General features: G+C 36.2%; 1 protein-coding gene across 2 annotated transcripts in view; it reads left to right on the forward strand.

The window, feature by feature from the left end:
- LOC122302410 (structural maintenance of chromosomes protein 6B-like) overlaps positions 1-15,739 on the forward strand; it is a 30,122-nt gene that overhangs the window by 11,124 nt on the left and 3,259 nt on the right. For both annotated transcript variants that reach the window (XM_043113656.1, XM_043113657.1), the window contains 15 exons: positions 2,267-2,341; positions 2,531-2,635; positions 3,352-3,521; positions 3,628-3,730; positions 7,560-7,672; positions 8,389-8,593; positions 9,095-9,226; positions 9,319-9,433; positions 9,521-9,606; positions 9,714-9,809; positions 10,267-10,403; positions 10,492-10,594; positions 10,812-10,891; positions 10,982-11,060; positions 11,186-11,243. In XM_043113656.1, the coding sequence (XP_042969590.1) occupies positions 2,267-2,341; positions 2,531-2,635; positions 3,352-3,521; positions 3,628-3,730; positions 7,560-7,672; positions 8,389-8,593; positions 9,095-9,226; positions 9,319-9,433; positions 9,521-9,606; positions 9,714-9,809; positions 10,267-10,403; positions 10,492-10,594; positions 10,812-10,891; positions 10,982-11,060; positions 11,186-11,243 (1,657 nt within the window). The remainder of the gene's footprint in view (positions 1-2,266; positions 2,342-2,530; positions 2,636-3,351; positions 3,522-3,627; positions 3,731-7,559; positions 7,673-8,388; positions 8,594-9,094; positions 9,227-9,318; positions 9,434-9,520; positions 9,607-9,713; positions 9,810-10,266; positions 10,404-10,491; positions 10,595-10,811; positions 10,892-10,981; positions 11,061-11,185; positions 11,244-15,739) is intronic.

Consider the following 15,739-nt stretch of genomic DNA (forward strand, 5'->3'; position numbering starts at 1 on the left):
ACGGTGCTAGATGTGGTGACGCCCCTACACATGATTAGGCTGGACCCGCTTGGTTAACCAAAACCAAAAATCTCATCTCATCTCATCTCAACTCATCGTTACAATTTTTTCAAATTCCCATAAAAAATATAATAAACAATTTAACCTTTTCAAATCCCAATACAAAATTAATATTAAAAAATTATATTATAACAATATTTTATTCATTATTATTCAAAATATCTCATTTCATCTGTGTAACCAAACGGGGCCTTATGGTTGTGTTTAGGACTACCTAGTTGTTTTATGTTTTGCCTGTGTCCCCAAACCTTTTGTTGAAGTTGCACATAGAATCATTTGAAAAAGTTCTAGTATTTGCACTTTTTGAAAGCCCTGTTTTTTTATCAGATTTTTCATGCAAAAGGAAGCCTCATTAATATATTTTCTTTTGTTAGCTCCAATGCTTTGTTGGTTTTGCACATGAAAGCCTTTTTGATGTCATCCATTCTTCTTACTTAGGCCTCTCGTTTGGATATTGAGATGAGATGATAAATCTATGAATAGTAGTGAAATAATTTGTGAATAGTAGTGAAATGGTTTGAGTTAAGATGTTTTATAGGGTTTTGGAAAAGGAGAGAAAAAGTTGAATAAAAATATTATAAAGTTAAAATATTGTTAAAATATAAATTTTTAATATAATTTTTGTTTTGGGATTTGAAAAAGTTCAATTGTTTTTATGTTTTGTTTGGAAGTTTGGGGAAGTTGTAATGATTAGGTAATGATTAGATGAAAAAGTTGAAAAGTTGAAAATTTGAAATTGAAATGTGTTTTGTCTTTGAATGGTGTTTGGATGTTGAGATGAGATGGGTTGAGACCATTGTGAAACCAAACGGGGCCGTAACGTTCTTCCCCTTGCTGATCTTATCAATTGGGGAATTGTTAATGACACAAGTAATTGCTTAATTGAGATATTCTACATGTTGATCATGATGCTTTGGGCTTTGGTTGAATGTGTGTATGCCGCTTAGAGAGCTGTTTTGGCATCTTGTGTTGGTTAAAAGGGGAAACAATTCTCATCTTGTAAGCTTAGTTCATTAGCAAGCTATGCATAGAGTGAAATAGAGAAAAACAATATATGCGACACCTTGTTTTAGGATTTCCATATTAACTTAGTGAATTTCTTAGCGCCTCCTATGGCTAGTAATCAAATTGACATTTGATTGGGCTCATTTGTCCCATTTGGAATTTTATATGTACCGATGACATGTTGAGAGAAGGTTGAAATATTTTTTTAATCTTGTGTGAGCTTAGAATTTCATACAAGGTCAAGTAGTGTCCTTATATTGAAACAGTTAATTTCGTTTTCAAATAATTTAGAAGTATCAAATTTGTTATTGTTAAAAGGAACAAGTGGCTCCTTTTTCATTTTACAAACATGGTAAGAGAAACTCGTCATATACTGTCTTGTTGGGGAGGATGTATCCTATTACAAACAGAGTGTGTGAATTTTACTACATTTAACATGATTTGGGACTCTTGGGTGGTCTTGAATGAGCCTCACATGCTCTCTTTCCCCCCTAATTTGACCATCCAATTCAGGCAGTTAATTGGAGAGGGTATTTTTATCATGCCCCTATAGAATATATATATTTTTTAATATGCAGGTTATTGAATATTTATTTAATATAAAGTTTATTGAAAAAAATGGTTTTGACTTCTCATGTCTTAAAGTTTGATTATTTACTGCTGTCAGGAAATCCTGCAACTTGTTTGTTAATTTCACTAGCCTTCTTTGCAATATATCCTCCTTATCAAACCATAAACATCATGCCCTAAAACCTTTTCCTCATCATACTAAACCCTAAGAACATAACTTTTCTTACCCTAAACCTTTTGGGCGATGGGGTCCTTTAAAAATTGTAAAGGCCATCCTGTAATGATTAGTTCAACTTTATGAAAGCTTAATTTGAGTCTTTTAAAGCTACATGAAAATGTTCTGTCTTCATGGATTGGTTAGATTAAGCCAGCCTTATGCTAGACCAAACACTTTAGCTTTTGTGATATTCTTAATCTCATTTTTCTATAACTTTGTAGTTGGACATTGGCAGGGCAATATGTTAATTGGTCTAACTGGTGAGTCTTTGACCATTAAGCATGTGCCATGTCTCTTGTAAAGGTTTTGGCTAGATGCAATTTTTGCTTGGATGTAAAGGAGTATTCTAGCTTTGTTTAGTTGGGTTAATATCCTGTCCTTCCTTGATAAGTTATCATACTATTGTATTTCTAGATTGAAGAACTTGAAAAAAGGCGTCGTGAAATTGCTCATTCCATCCGTGAGCTTCATCAACATCAAACCAACAAGGTGCATACACTCTTATTGTGCTATCTTAGATGCATTTGAAAATGATATAGCCTTTCCAATGTAGGCATATGCAGTTGTTGATCCATGTTTACGGTGTTTTTCTTTTTTCTTTTTTCTGAAACAATATTAGTGACAACATTTTGAGAGCACCATATTGTTTAATAATGATTTTTTTTTCTTTGTTGACAGATTACAGCTTTCGGTGGAGATAGAGTTATTAATCTATTACGTGCAATTGAGAGACATCAACAGAGGTTCAAAAAGCCGCCTGTTGGTCCAGTTGGAGCCCATTTGGTGAGTGACTGATGATTGTTGTCTGCATTTTGATTGATAAAAAAAATGTTGTCTGCATCTTGAAAATATTTCAATATCTTGTATACAAACATGATTGAGTGTGCATGCGTGCTAATACTAGGAATGTTCTATATTTTTAAGGATATACAGCTCTGGTTTATAATGCATCTCTCTTTTTAATACCTAATTTTTGTGAAAATGGACATAAGATATTATTCCTGATTTAGATCTCAAATAATGTCTGTATTCTGCTCACCAGATATCTCTTAAATTGGCATTTGTAATCTATCACTTCAAAAACGGAGTTAGCTATTATTTGTAGATGAAACTATGCCTTTTTTGTATGTCTGATCGTTGGGTTCCTTGGTTTCGAATTCAATGCTTATCAAAATGACAAAACTTAGGCACTGGGTATTATAAGAAAGAAGCTGTTCAAATAACCCTGATACAGTTTCTCAATTCAAGGTACATTCTGCTGTGTTATTTTCATCTCATTTGAGAGTTTTATTTTCTGAAATAGTTGATATCGAAGCACCTGTTTTAGAAATTATTTTGTTATTAATATGGTTTTATGGTTGGGGAGTAAGACTGTGATCCTGTTAATTTTTGTACACATTACCTTAGTCGTGTTTGAACATCAATTTTGTTCCCATTAACAGTTATGAAATTATTCTTTGCTGACTAAAATCTCTTGTTATAACGACTATATTCTCCAGACTTTAATTAATGGTGATACATGGGCCCGTGCTGTTGAAAATGCCATTGGGAGGTTGTTTAATGCATTCATCGTAACCAACCATAAAGATGCTCTTGTTCTGAGAGGATGTGCTAGAGAAGCAAACTACAACCATCTCCAGATTCTCATATATGACTTTTCAAGACCAAGGTGGATGCACAACTTTATTATTTTGATGTACAGTCTCTTCATATGGATGATGTTTTGTGTTTGACTACATTAATTCTCTTTGTTGTTTTCTTACCATGTGGTGTAGGTTGAATATACCACCTCACATGCTTCCTCAAACAAGTCACCCAACTACTCTTTCTGTTCTACATACTGAAAACCACATTGTCTTTAATGTGTTGGTGGATATGGTAATTTTGTGCATCTTCTTGCACTCTTTCGCGTGATTCCTTTTGAATTCTTGTTTGTTGTGATCTTAATTTCTTTGTTCATCAGCATATTTTGGTTTTCTGTTTCTATTTGGGATGGGGTAATTGAGAAGATTAGGGGGAGGTTAGCCGGCTGGAAAAAATTATATTTGTCTAAAGGTGGAAGAGTTACCTTGATCAAGAGCACTTTGGCTAATCTCCCTATCTTATTTCCTCTCTCTCTCTCTCTCTCTCTCTCTCTCTCTCTCTCTCTCTCTCTCTCCTTTACTAGTGGGGGTTGCTAAAAGTATTGAGAGGATTTATAGGAACTTTCTGTGGGATGGTAATGGGGATGAGAGAGTTTCATTTGATGAGTTGTAAAAAGGTTAGTCTTCCGGTTTCTTCTGGAGGGCTAGGAGTGCGAAATTTAAAACTCTTCAATAAAGCTCTACTTGGGAAATGGCTTTGGAGATACCATAATGAGAGATCGATGGAGGAATTGAAAGCTTTTTTCTTTAGAACTCTTTGTACTTGGACCATAGCGGTCGATTTCAATGGTTTGGGGTTACATGATTTTCTTATATCCATTGATCATACCTAGCTGTGGCTACTAAACATTGTATCAGGCTTTTGCCTACTTTTGATAATATAATTTATTTACTTATAAAAAAAGATACCATAATGAGAGCAATGCATTTTGGAGAAATATTGTGGATGTTAAATATGGGAGGATGTGGAGGAGTTGCTGCACGAACGAAGTTAGAGGGACGCTTGGGATGGGTTTGTGGAAGTTTATTCGGCTGGGATGGGGGGACTTTGTCAAGAATTCCAAATTCAAGGTGGGGAATGGGGCAAAGATCTATTTTTGGCATGACATCTGGTGTGTGGATTCTCCTCTTAAGGTTGTTTTCAGGATTGCTAAAGACAAAGGGGCTGCAGTGGCTGATTCCTATCACTTTTCTAACAATTTGATTTGCTGGACTTCGTAATTTATGAGAGACATGCAGGATTGGGAGGTAGGTGAAGTTTCTGATTTCTTAGGAAGATTATATGAGATGAAGCTTGATCAGAACAGGGAGGATAGTCTGCTGTGGGTGCATACAGTTAATCTAAGATTTTCAGTGAGCTCTTTTTACACGGTGTTAACCAGTCATGGGTTCAAAGACTATCCCTGGAATAGTATTTGGAGAGCCAAGGTGCCTAGTAAGGTTGCCTTTTTCTGCTGGCTGGTGTCCCTCTGGAAAATATTAACTACAGACAACTTGAGGAAGGATTGTGAATGGTGTTTTATGTGTAAAAAGGATGGTGAATCTATTGACCATCTTTTTCTTCATTGTGAGGTGGCGACATCATTGTGGAATGAGATTTTTGCAAGGATTGGCATTTTATGGGGGATGCCTAGGCATGTGGCGGATTTCTTTGCTTGCTGGCTAGGTATCGAGGGGAGAAGTAACAGCACTGCAGTGCTGAAGATGATTCCCTGTGCTTGCTTTGGTGTTTATGGCTAGAGAGGAATGAGAGATGCTTTGATAATTGTGCACGTTTGATAGGGGAACTCGGAGTTTTTTCTTAGTACTCTAAGCTTTTGGGTGAAGAATCACGTAAGGAATGGGAATGATTTTATTGTTCTATGTAACACCCTGTTCCTGTAGGATAGAGACGTTACTAACAAACATGATAAAAGGCCCGGTAAAGAGACTCATTACTCTGAAATACCTCATTTATTGAAAGAAACTTAACTGAAAGGATATAAATAGTCTTGAAACTTGAAACTGATTAACGCAAAACATGAGCTAATCTTAAACAAGACTAGTTATTGAAATGACATAAAAGAAACTTAATTCTTGTGTAAATGACACTTATTTGTCTCTAAGTCCTTATACTAAATCTACTCCTGGCCATCCAGCTCTGCATCATCATAATCACCATCTGTGGCAATCAACATAGAAGAAAACAAAAAGACAAACAACAAAAATGAGTCGAATACTCAGTAAATAATACATCATACCGTAAAATACTATCTAGCTTAGCATAAATTTGATTTTTAAAGCCTTATCATAACTTTCATATAACATTCATGGATTAACATGAGCGGAAACATTCATAATCATGGCAAACATGAAGCGTGAATGCATGAGTAACTTGTTTATCTTGAATTGTACTTATTTCATGGTGAACCATGCTTGAGTCCATGGCACCACATAACTTGTCATGTAGTGAAACACGCTTGAGTCCGTATTTCACTTAACTTGCATAACATGAAGTGAAATACGCTTGAGTCCGTATTTCACTTATCCTGCTTGACATGGAGTGAAACACGGTTGAGTCCGTATTTCACTTATCCTGCTTGATATGGAGTGAAACACGCTTGAGTCCATGTTTCACTTATCTTGCTTGACATGGAGTGAAACATGCTTGGGTCCATGTTCACTTAACTTGCATGACATGGAGTGAAACACGCTTGAGTCCGTGTTTCACTTAACTTGTGGTAACCACGCTTGAGTCCGTGGTACCGTCTTAGCATAACTGTGGTAAACACGCTTGGGTCCGTGTTACCTTAAAATGTTTATCTTTCTTGATGCATGATAATTTTCTTGGACTTCTTAGACTTTTCTAGCATGGCATATTCTTGTACATGGCATGGCATAACATGATATATTCTTGTACATGGTATAGTATAGCATGACATGGCCTAACATGATTTAATCATTTTATGACATTTCATGGCATGCATGATCTGAGAACTAATGAACATGTCATACATGATCTGGCTATTTATTACATGGCATGCTTGACTTAAGTTATTGCATGAACAATACATGGCATATATGGTCTAAGTACTACATGAATGAAGCATGCATGATCTGGCTATTTTAATTCATAGAATACCTATCTTAAATTATTATATGATCATATCATGACTTCCATGTGATTTTAGTAACATTCAATCCATTAATCAACAATCCATAAAAGCATAACATATATATAGGCTTACTTTCATGTAAATCATCGTAATTCATAGAAATTCGTGAAAGCGATCTAACCTTGACTTGGCTCTTAGCGCAACGTAGATAACCATCAAAACCATATCATATTATCATACCCAATTATAATATTTACATTACACGTACATTTATATGATCATACTATTTACCTCTTAGCGGTGCTTCCGAAATCTCACGTCGTAGCTCGTGACCTATACGAGGCACTAGACGTTACTAATCTTTCTAGAAAATGTGTCGTAGCAATCTAATTACTTAAAATCTTACCATAGAGATAATTTAATAAATAAGTAATTAATAAAAAGAATAAATATAATCAGAACATAACTAAATAATTTCTAACTGAATTAACCTAAATTATAGGTTCGTATGTTACATTCTATCTTAGTTATATTCTGTTTTAGCTATTAAGTAGGTGTTCTCGTTTGTATACATCCTTTATACTTGGGCTAGGCCTGTTTACTTGGAATAAATTTCTCTTATTAATTATAAAATAAAATAAAAAAATTTGGTTTTCTGTTTTTAATTTCCTCCCTTTTTGGCATACTCTTAATTTCCAAAAAAGTTAAATAACATTTATAATGGGAATCTTGTAAGGAATGGGAATGATTGTATTGTTCTATCTTAGTTATATTCTGTTTTAGCTAGTAAGTAGGTGTTCTCATTTGTAGACATCCTTTATACTTGGGCTATGCCTATTTACTTGGAATAAATTTCTCTTATTAATTATAAATAAAAAAAATATTTTGGTTTTCTGTTTTTAATTTCCTCCCTTTTTGGCATACTCTTAATTTCCAAAAAGTTAAATAACGTGCATAATGCATTTCCAGGGTGATGCTGAGAGGCAAGTGCTTGTTAGGGACTATAACGCCGGAAAAGCCGTGGCTTTTGAGGAAAGGATCTTGAATCTGAAGGAGGTTTACACTTTAGATGGATATAAAATGTAAGCCAAAAATTAGGTTATTTATTCATTTTCAGTTTACTTTTTGCATTTGCTCTTGGTGTCAGTATTACATGGAGCTTGCAAGAGTGAGGAAATGCATCTTATCAGCATAAGTTAATAGAATAGATCATTCTAAGGAGTCTGTGGGTGCAGTAAAATTAAAAGAGCATGGGCGTCTCTGGATTATTCCAAGTCTTCTACTTGTGTTGAGCTTCATTGCCAATTGGTTTACTTTGATTAATGGAGATTTGTGAAATTACTTCCAAACAATGTTGTTCATTTATGAGTGCCCAAAATCTATCAATTATCTGTTGTCCCAAAATGTGGACCTTTTTACTAAGCACCGCTTCCTATGGAACTGTTGTGTAATGTTTTTGGTACAATCACAAGAGGGATCAGAGACATTTGAGTTATGCTGGTGTCATGTGTTTTCTTCTCATGATGGTTTATTTAACTTCGCCCAAACCATGAGTCATTTTTTTTTTTTTGGGTTTTTCACTCTCGGAGTCATTACCTGGGTTTGGGTCTTGGCTAGTAGCACTCAAAACTCTTACAAAATTTTTACTTATCAAAAGAAAATTTCAACTGGTTCTGTGGCTGTTCAATTCATAAGCCTTGGTCCTTCAGATTCCAGATGCTCCAGAATTTAATCTTTCCCTAACTAGTACAATACAAATATGAATTGGCGCAATATTTGACCTATGATTTCTGTCTAGGTTTTCTCGCGGTTCAGTCCAGACAACTCTTCCCCCAAACAAGAAGCAAAGAAGTGGCCGTCTTTGTAGTTCTTTTGATGATCAAATTATGGACCTTCAAAGAGATGAATCGAATATAAATGAAGAAGCTCAAGAGCGTAAGAGGAGAAAAAGGGATGCAGAGGATAGTATGCAGGGTCTTCAGGGGCATCTACGAAGTGTAAAGGTGCTAATAGTTACACATGTTAATGACAGTGACTATTTGCGAGTAGGGATTTCTTCAAAATTGGGAATCCACGGATATTTTTTTTTTTAAATTCAGTTTCAATTTTTTTTTTTTATACCATATCTTTGTCTCTTCACTTTGTTGATCCATGATCTCCTAGTTCGACCTTTTGTGAATGATGATGGTTGTCTTGTAACTGAAACGTGGCTTGTTGGCATATCTTCATTTATTTATTAGCATTGTCCATTGAAGAGTGTTCCTTTGTACTTAGCACTCTTAAAATTTTAACAAAATTTTATTTTAAGAACTGTTTAAAGTTTTGTATAGGAGTTTAATTGAGTTGGCTTGGCAAACTGCATCACGTTGCATGTTCAATTCTGTTAATTGTCTATTGGAGATATCCATGTAACAGAGTTAAAATATAAAACTATGATCAAATTAGGGCTATATATTCCTTCTTTACTGGAATTTCGTCATCTTTTGCTCCTGCTGTTTGTGTAGAGGAGACGTCAGGATGCAGAGCGTGATCTGATGGCGAAGAAACTCACACTGCAAGATGTACAGAATTCATATGTTGCTGAAGCTAGTTCATCAGCTGCATCAAATGTTGACGAGCTTCATCAAGAAATCTCAGTTTGTTCACTGATAATCATGTTTGCATTTATTGATATACATCTATGTGTTTATGTTTTCTTACATATGGTCCTGTTGGGAGTAATTTCTAGAAAGTCTGTGAGGAGATGCAAGAGAAGAAAATCTTGCTGGAAAAGCTCCGAACCAGAATGAATGAAGCTGAAATGAAGGCCAATGAGCTCAAAGTATCATTTGAGAATCTCTGTGGTATAGTAACAAGGCTTTTATGTTTCATATATGGTTTTTATTGTAAACTATTGCAATTAAACATTTGTATCCGCTAATAAATTGTAGAGTCAGCAAAAGGGGACATTGATGCATTTGACAAATCAGAGAATGATCTTATAACGCTTGAACAAGCGCTTCTTGATGAAGAATCGGTCCTGTCTCATTTTCCATGAACCTTTTCTTTTCAAAGCTTAAAACTGCAGTTGTACAATGTTTTTCTGTACCAGTTTTAATATTTAAAAATGAAGTTCTTTTTCAGAAAAAGGTGCACTATGAAGGCTTAATGAATAACAAGGTCCTTTCTCCTATTAATGAGGCAGAGGCACATTTCCGGGAGCTTGAAAACATCCGGCTGGTAGATTTGATACCCTTTTCAAGATGTTGTAGTGAATTATTTTAATGATGCTCTGAGCACCGTCCCTACCCCCTAAATTCTTTTCTGATTTCTTATTCGTTGAAGTTTATTACCCATTGCTGCTACAGTTGTGTGCTCTGTAAATTCCAATAAGCTAAAGGGAGAAATGTTTATGGGTTTTAAATAAATGTACTGTTAGAAGATGCAGTCTATTTAGATCTCTCTCTCTCTCTCTCTCTCCCATGTTTTTTTTTTTTGTGATCGGCGAAAGTTTTTGTTTTTTCAAATTTATATTTGCTCAGAGTTAAAGTGCATGAAGCTAAAAGTGGAATGCCAGTAGCATTGTTGTTATTTGCATTTGTGGTACTCTGTATCCTTGAATAACAATTTAGATTGTATAACATAAAAATATTAGCATCAATTTAGCTGATGTATTATACACTGGGTGAAACTACAGGAGAATTGTAAAAAGGCTTCCATTATTTGTCCTGAGGCTGAAATTGAAGCATTAGGGGGTTGTAATGGGAGCACCCCTGAGCAACTAAGTGCCCAGTTAACTAGACTAAGTCAGAGACTTAGACATGAGAGCCAGCGGTAAGGAAACTGGCATCTTTGTATCGCTTGAAGAACAGCCAAGTGCCATCCGTGGTGAAATATCTTCCCTTCTTTTTTGCATTTGCAGATATTCTGAATCAATTGATGACCTTAGGATGTTGTGTGAGAAAAAAGAACGTAAGATTCGAAGAAAGCAGCAAACTTATCAAGCATTTCGAGAAAAATTGAACGTAAGTTCTAAAACTGTCTTCCCTTTATTTAAGATATAAAATTGAACATAAGTTCTGCAATTGGAAGCATATTGCATCAATTTAAACTCGTCATGATTGTTCCTTGTCCTTGTCTCTTCTTTATTTTACTGGAACTCCTTGCCATAACGTATTCTCATAACTGTGTTCTTTTCCTTTTTTTTGGGGGGTGTTTGTTAAAAAATGTACTGAATTGCAGGCTTGTGAGCAAGCATTAAACTTGCGATGGAGCAAGTTTCAGAGGAATGCAACTCTTTTGAAGCGGCAGTTGACTTGGCAGTACGAATTGCAGAGTCAAATGTGGTTGCATTCTTTAAATTTTTTTTGTTCTGTTTTTCTGAAGTTACCTTTTAATATCTCCCCAATTAGGTTCAATGGCCATTTGAGAAAAAAAGGGATCAGCGGACAAATTAAAATTAGCTATGAAGAAAAGACCCTCTCAGTTGAGGTTAGCAGCTTGCTTTGTATTGAATTACTCCTTTGGACAACTAATTTTTCAGTGGCACATTAACATACCTTGCACCTAGATATGTGGGAAATTCTTAGATCACGCTGTCCTATTCTCTTTGTTAGGTTAAAATGCCTCAAGATGCTTCAAGCAGCACTGTTCGTGACACCAAAGGACTTTCAGGTTTTATTTTCCTGCATAAAATTACAAAATTAGACTGTCAGACTTCCTTTTCATTTGAAAGTTTCAAGAACATAACTCTACAGGTTCCTTAAATTACTATAAGTTTTGTGGAAAGTGGAAATATTTTCTTGTGGATGTCAGAATAACTTGGATATTCTATTTTTTGATAAGTAAGAAGATATTTTATTGATATAAAGATAGGCATAGTCCAAGTACACAGGAGGTGTACATGTGATTACACCTATTTAGGAACTAGAAATGGTTACAAGGAAGTCATGGAACCTGAGACCATTTAAATCTAAAGCAATGGCCCACATAAATAGTCTTCCAGACTAAACTCTTAAACTCTTCCAAGGAGCACTCACGATTCTCGAAATTGCTATTATTTCTTCTCTCCAGATACACCAAAAAATAAAATGGGAACGATCTTCCACACAGCTGCAATCTGTTGTGTCCCCATGATCCCTCTCCAGCTAGCTAGTAGTTCAACCACCTTTCCCAGCATAACCCATGTTAATCCCACTTTGTTGAAAAAATAATTCCATATGGCCCTTACAAACTCACAATGTAGAAGTAGATGATTCACAATTTCACCACTATTTCTGTACATACAGCACCAGTTGATGATGATAAGTCCACGTTTTCTTAAATAATCAACAGTCAATATCTTCCATAAAGCTGCTGTCCAAGTAAAAAAAAGCAGCCTTTGTAGGTGCTTTACTTCCTTAAATGTTCTTCAAAGGGAAGTGATTCCTACCTTGGGTAGTAAGAGTCTCATAAAAGGAGCGTACAAAAAATTTGCCTTTCCTGGAGGGCGGCCACTCCAATTTATCCTCCACTGTAACAGCAGGACTAATGTTGTATAACAATTTAAGGAACTCGACCAGAACTCCCACTTCCCCTCCCAAATTAAACTAACATTCCATTGTTGTGCACCATTATTAATATCACTTTATATGCAAAGTGAAGAAATCTATAGAAGGGAGTTAGCCTCTTCTACTAGAGCTCTTCAAACACCAATTAGTGTTTCCCTTCTCTAACATTTTCTTTCCATTTTCTTCTTTCTCGTTTTCTATTTGTGTGTGTGTGTGTGTGTGAGAGAGAGAGAGAGAGAGAGAGAGAGAGAGAGAGAGAGCCTATCTCGTGAGCTTAGTGCGAGTTGGCATAGCACTAACATTGACAACTCTGTTGGCTATGTCGTTGACACAGATTCGTCAGTGGCCGGCGTTCCTTCTGGGAGTACTCCAGTGCTGAGATCTTCTCTGGCGACGTTTTACTCTGTGTCACCAGAAATCAGGCCAGCTATATCGCCATCTCGTACAAAAATCGCCGATCATACACTCTTGGGCCACCAAGTTGCAGTTGGGCTCCGTGGTTCTTTAGATTTGTCGCAGATCTTCAGTCGCGTTCCTTTCAGTTTCCAACTAATCTTTGAATCTATCTTAGATTTGCACCGAAGGCTTATGCTTGTATTTTTTGCATAAATATTCGAGAGGAATGAAGCTTGGGAAGCCCCTACATCTGAAATTGAAGGTTTTAAATTAATATGGGTAAGCTGATGCGCTTTTGGGTGGAATCGAAGGTTTTTGAAATTTTACCAGAAACATGGAGGTCCTCATTAAAAATTGTGGAGAGTAGAAGGGTTTGGAGATCTGTAGCTATGGGTTGTAGTGGTATAGGGTGGTTGGTGGCTATGGTGGAAACAGTGTTACAAGCGGGGAGAAATTTGGAATTCACAAAACATTTGCACGAAGGAAATAGAGCCTTCGTGGCTCAACGATGCTCCAACGTGCACGGTAGGTTTCTAATTGTCACCAAATATGGTGGAGGTTGGCGGAGTGTTGTAGTCATTCCTAAAGGGTACAAAGGTCTGGGTTGGGAGAAGTTTGCTGTTGAATTACGTAGAGCCTCTGATATTTTTTTTTCCATTCATGTTGATGGGTCAAGAAAGGAAAGCTAGAAGAGGGCATTCAATTATAAGAACATCAACTTGGAGTTGAAACAAAAAGACCCAAGCACAACCACGATGGCGAGGCGATCATATGCAGTAGCTCTGAAGAAGGGTTATACTTCAGTGACTCAGAGTGGGGAATTGTGGAAGTAAAAGTCTGCAAATCACGCAAGCTCTGAACCAACAGAAGGAGTACGACTATAAAAGAGGAATATGGTAGTATGGTTGAAAAAGAGATGCACAATACATTGAAGGAGATGGAAACCCAACTTGTCGAGTTGAAGGCATCAATCGCTTTCTTGTCTATGAAAACAGACTTGCTTTCGGCTGGAGGCAACGGGGTTGTAAGAAACAAGCCGAAGATAGTTCCAAATCCTTTAAAATCGGATAAAGGAAAACGGAAAATTGGATACGGCCCTATCCCTATAACCAAATTCAAGAGTGTGGTGGGTTAAAAGGAAAATCGGGTCATTTGCAATGGGTTCTACGTTAGGTATCGGCGTAGAGACATCCGTAATGGAATGCCCTTCGCCACAGGTGATACAAGAAAGGCCGATAGTCGGTGTTACACCCTTAGTAAGCGTTCTCCCCAAAGAAACTATGGCTCCCATGTCGGAGTCGAAGGAAAATGGTGTAACGCTGAGGTTTGAAGGAGATGTAAGGTCAGTCGAAGTTGCATATAAAGGGTCACTGGAGGTGAATGAACTTGATGTACTGTCGAGACCTGCTGCCAACCCAAAATCTCCAATGGTGACGATGTGTTTCACTACACATTTAATGTATCATAACATATGTGGAATTAACACCATTGTGGACTTTCATGTAACATGATGCATGAGTGATTGACTCCAGGCATTTCCTAACAATCATACATGACTTATTCATCTTGTTTTTCACTTATTAGTGGCCATCAATACATGTATGAATTGGTCTAATTGTCATTGACCGCATATACTTATTGTGACATGAGGTGAACCATGCTTGGGTCCATGGCTCCGTATAACATATCATATCATGTAGTGATACACACTTGGCTCCATGATATCACTTAACATATGGTGAACTACGCTTTAGTCCGTGACACCATCTAACGTGTCATAACATGTAGTGAAACACGCTTGAGTCCGTGTTATCACCTAGCATATGGTAAACCACACTTGAGTCTATGGCACTATCTAACGTGTCATAATGTGTAGTGAGACATGCTTGTGTTCGTGTTATCACATAGCATATGGTAAACCAAGCTTAAGTCCGCAACACTGCACATCATAACTTGTGGTGAAACACGCTTGGGTTCGTGTCACCTCAAAACATCATATCTTTCATGTGTTTTCTTACTAACTTTTTTAATGCATGAGAACATGTTTGATTTCATGAATTTACCTAGCATGGCATACTCTTGTGCATGGCATAACATTATACATGACATATTAAAATGAGTCTTATACTGCATAGCATAACATATGCATGGCATAACATGGTCTAAACATTACGTGAACACAAGGCATACATGATCTAAATATTACATGAACATTACATGGCATACATGATCTAAATATTGCATGAACATTACATGGCATATATGTGATTTTCATAACATCTCATCCATCTAACAATCCACACCAGCATAGCATCATAACATATCATCGTAATTCATCGAGATTTGTGAAAAGGGGTCTAATCTTGACTTGGCTCATAGCATAGCATAGGTAACATCACGCTTTTCATGCATAGTTAGAATAATTACAGCACACATAATTATGATCATGCTACTTACCTCTTAGCGCTACTTCTTGGTTCTCGCTTTGTTGCTCGTTACCTATACGAGGTACTAGACGTTACTAACTATCTAGAAAACGTGTCATAGTATTCTTCCCACTTGAACACATATCATGAACTTTAATCTAATAGAATACTCAAAGATATATTGAATTCAATAAAACCAATATCATATAGTTATTAAAACAATAATATCATATCTAGTCTGTTAAATATAATTTAGTAGGGAATATATATTATCTATTCTATAAAATAACAGTGCAATTAATAATTTCATAAAATAGGTTTAATAATACTATAGGCCAACTATAATTTAATACCCAGCGACATAAGTTTCAATTTCTTAAACATTTTCTAGAAAATAAGTTCAGGGGTTACATAAAGATTCAAATAAAACTTTGGTCTAATTTAAACTCACTAAAACAGTGTCTGCCCACACAAGGAACCAGCCCACTTAATTGATATACTACGTTTTGAAAAGCATAAAATAGAGCCCAGCATATGACAAGGCCCATGTGGTAAATCAGCCCCCTTAAGGATTTATAAGGCTCTTGGCCGAATGGACTTAAGGCCCAATAGCCCATTTCAGATTAAAAGAAGTAGAAGCTTTCTCTAGAAAGCACAAGGCTACGACACAAAGAGCTTGTGAGAAAAGGGAAAACTGCGTTAGACTCACGGAGAGGAGATTGTGGGTGGCGGTGTATCTGGGATCCCACATAACTTGGGAAAGAGAAATTCTTACTTTTTATAAGGTTTTAATGGGGCT

The sequence above is a fragment of the Carya illinoinensis genome, chromosome 3 (assembly GCF_018687715.1).
Source record: "Carya illinoinensis cultivar Pawnee chromosome 3, C.illinoinensisPawnee_v1, whole genome shotgun sequence".
NCBI classification, from domain to species: Eukaryota; Viridiplantae; Streptophyta; class Magnoliopsida; order Fagales; family Juglandaceae; genus Carya; species Carya illinoinensis.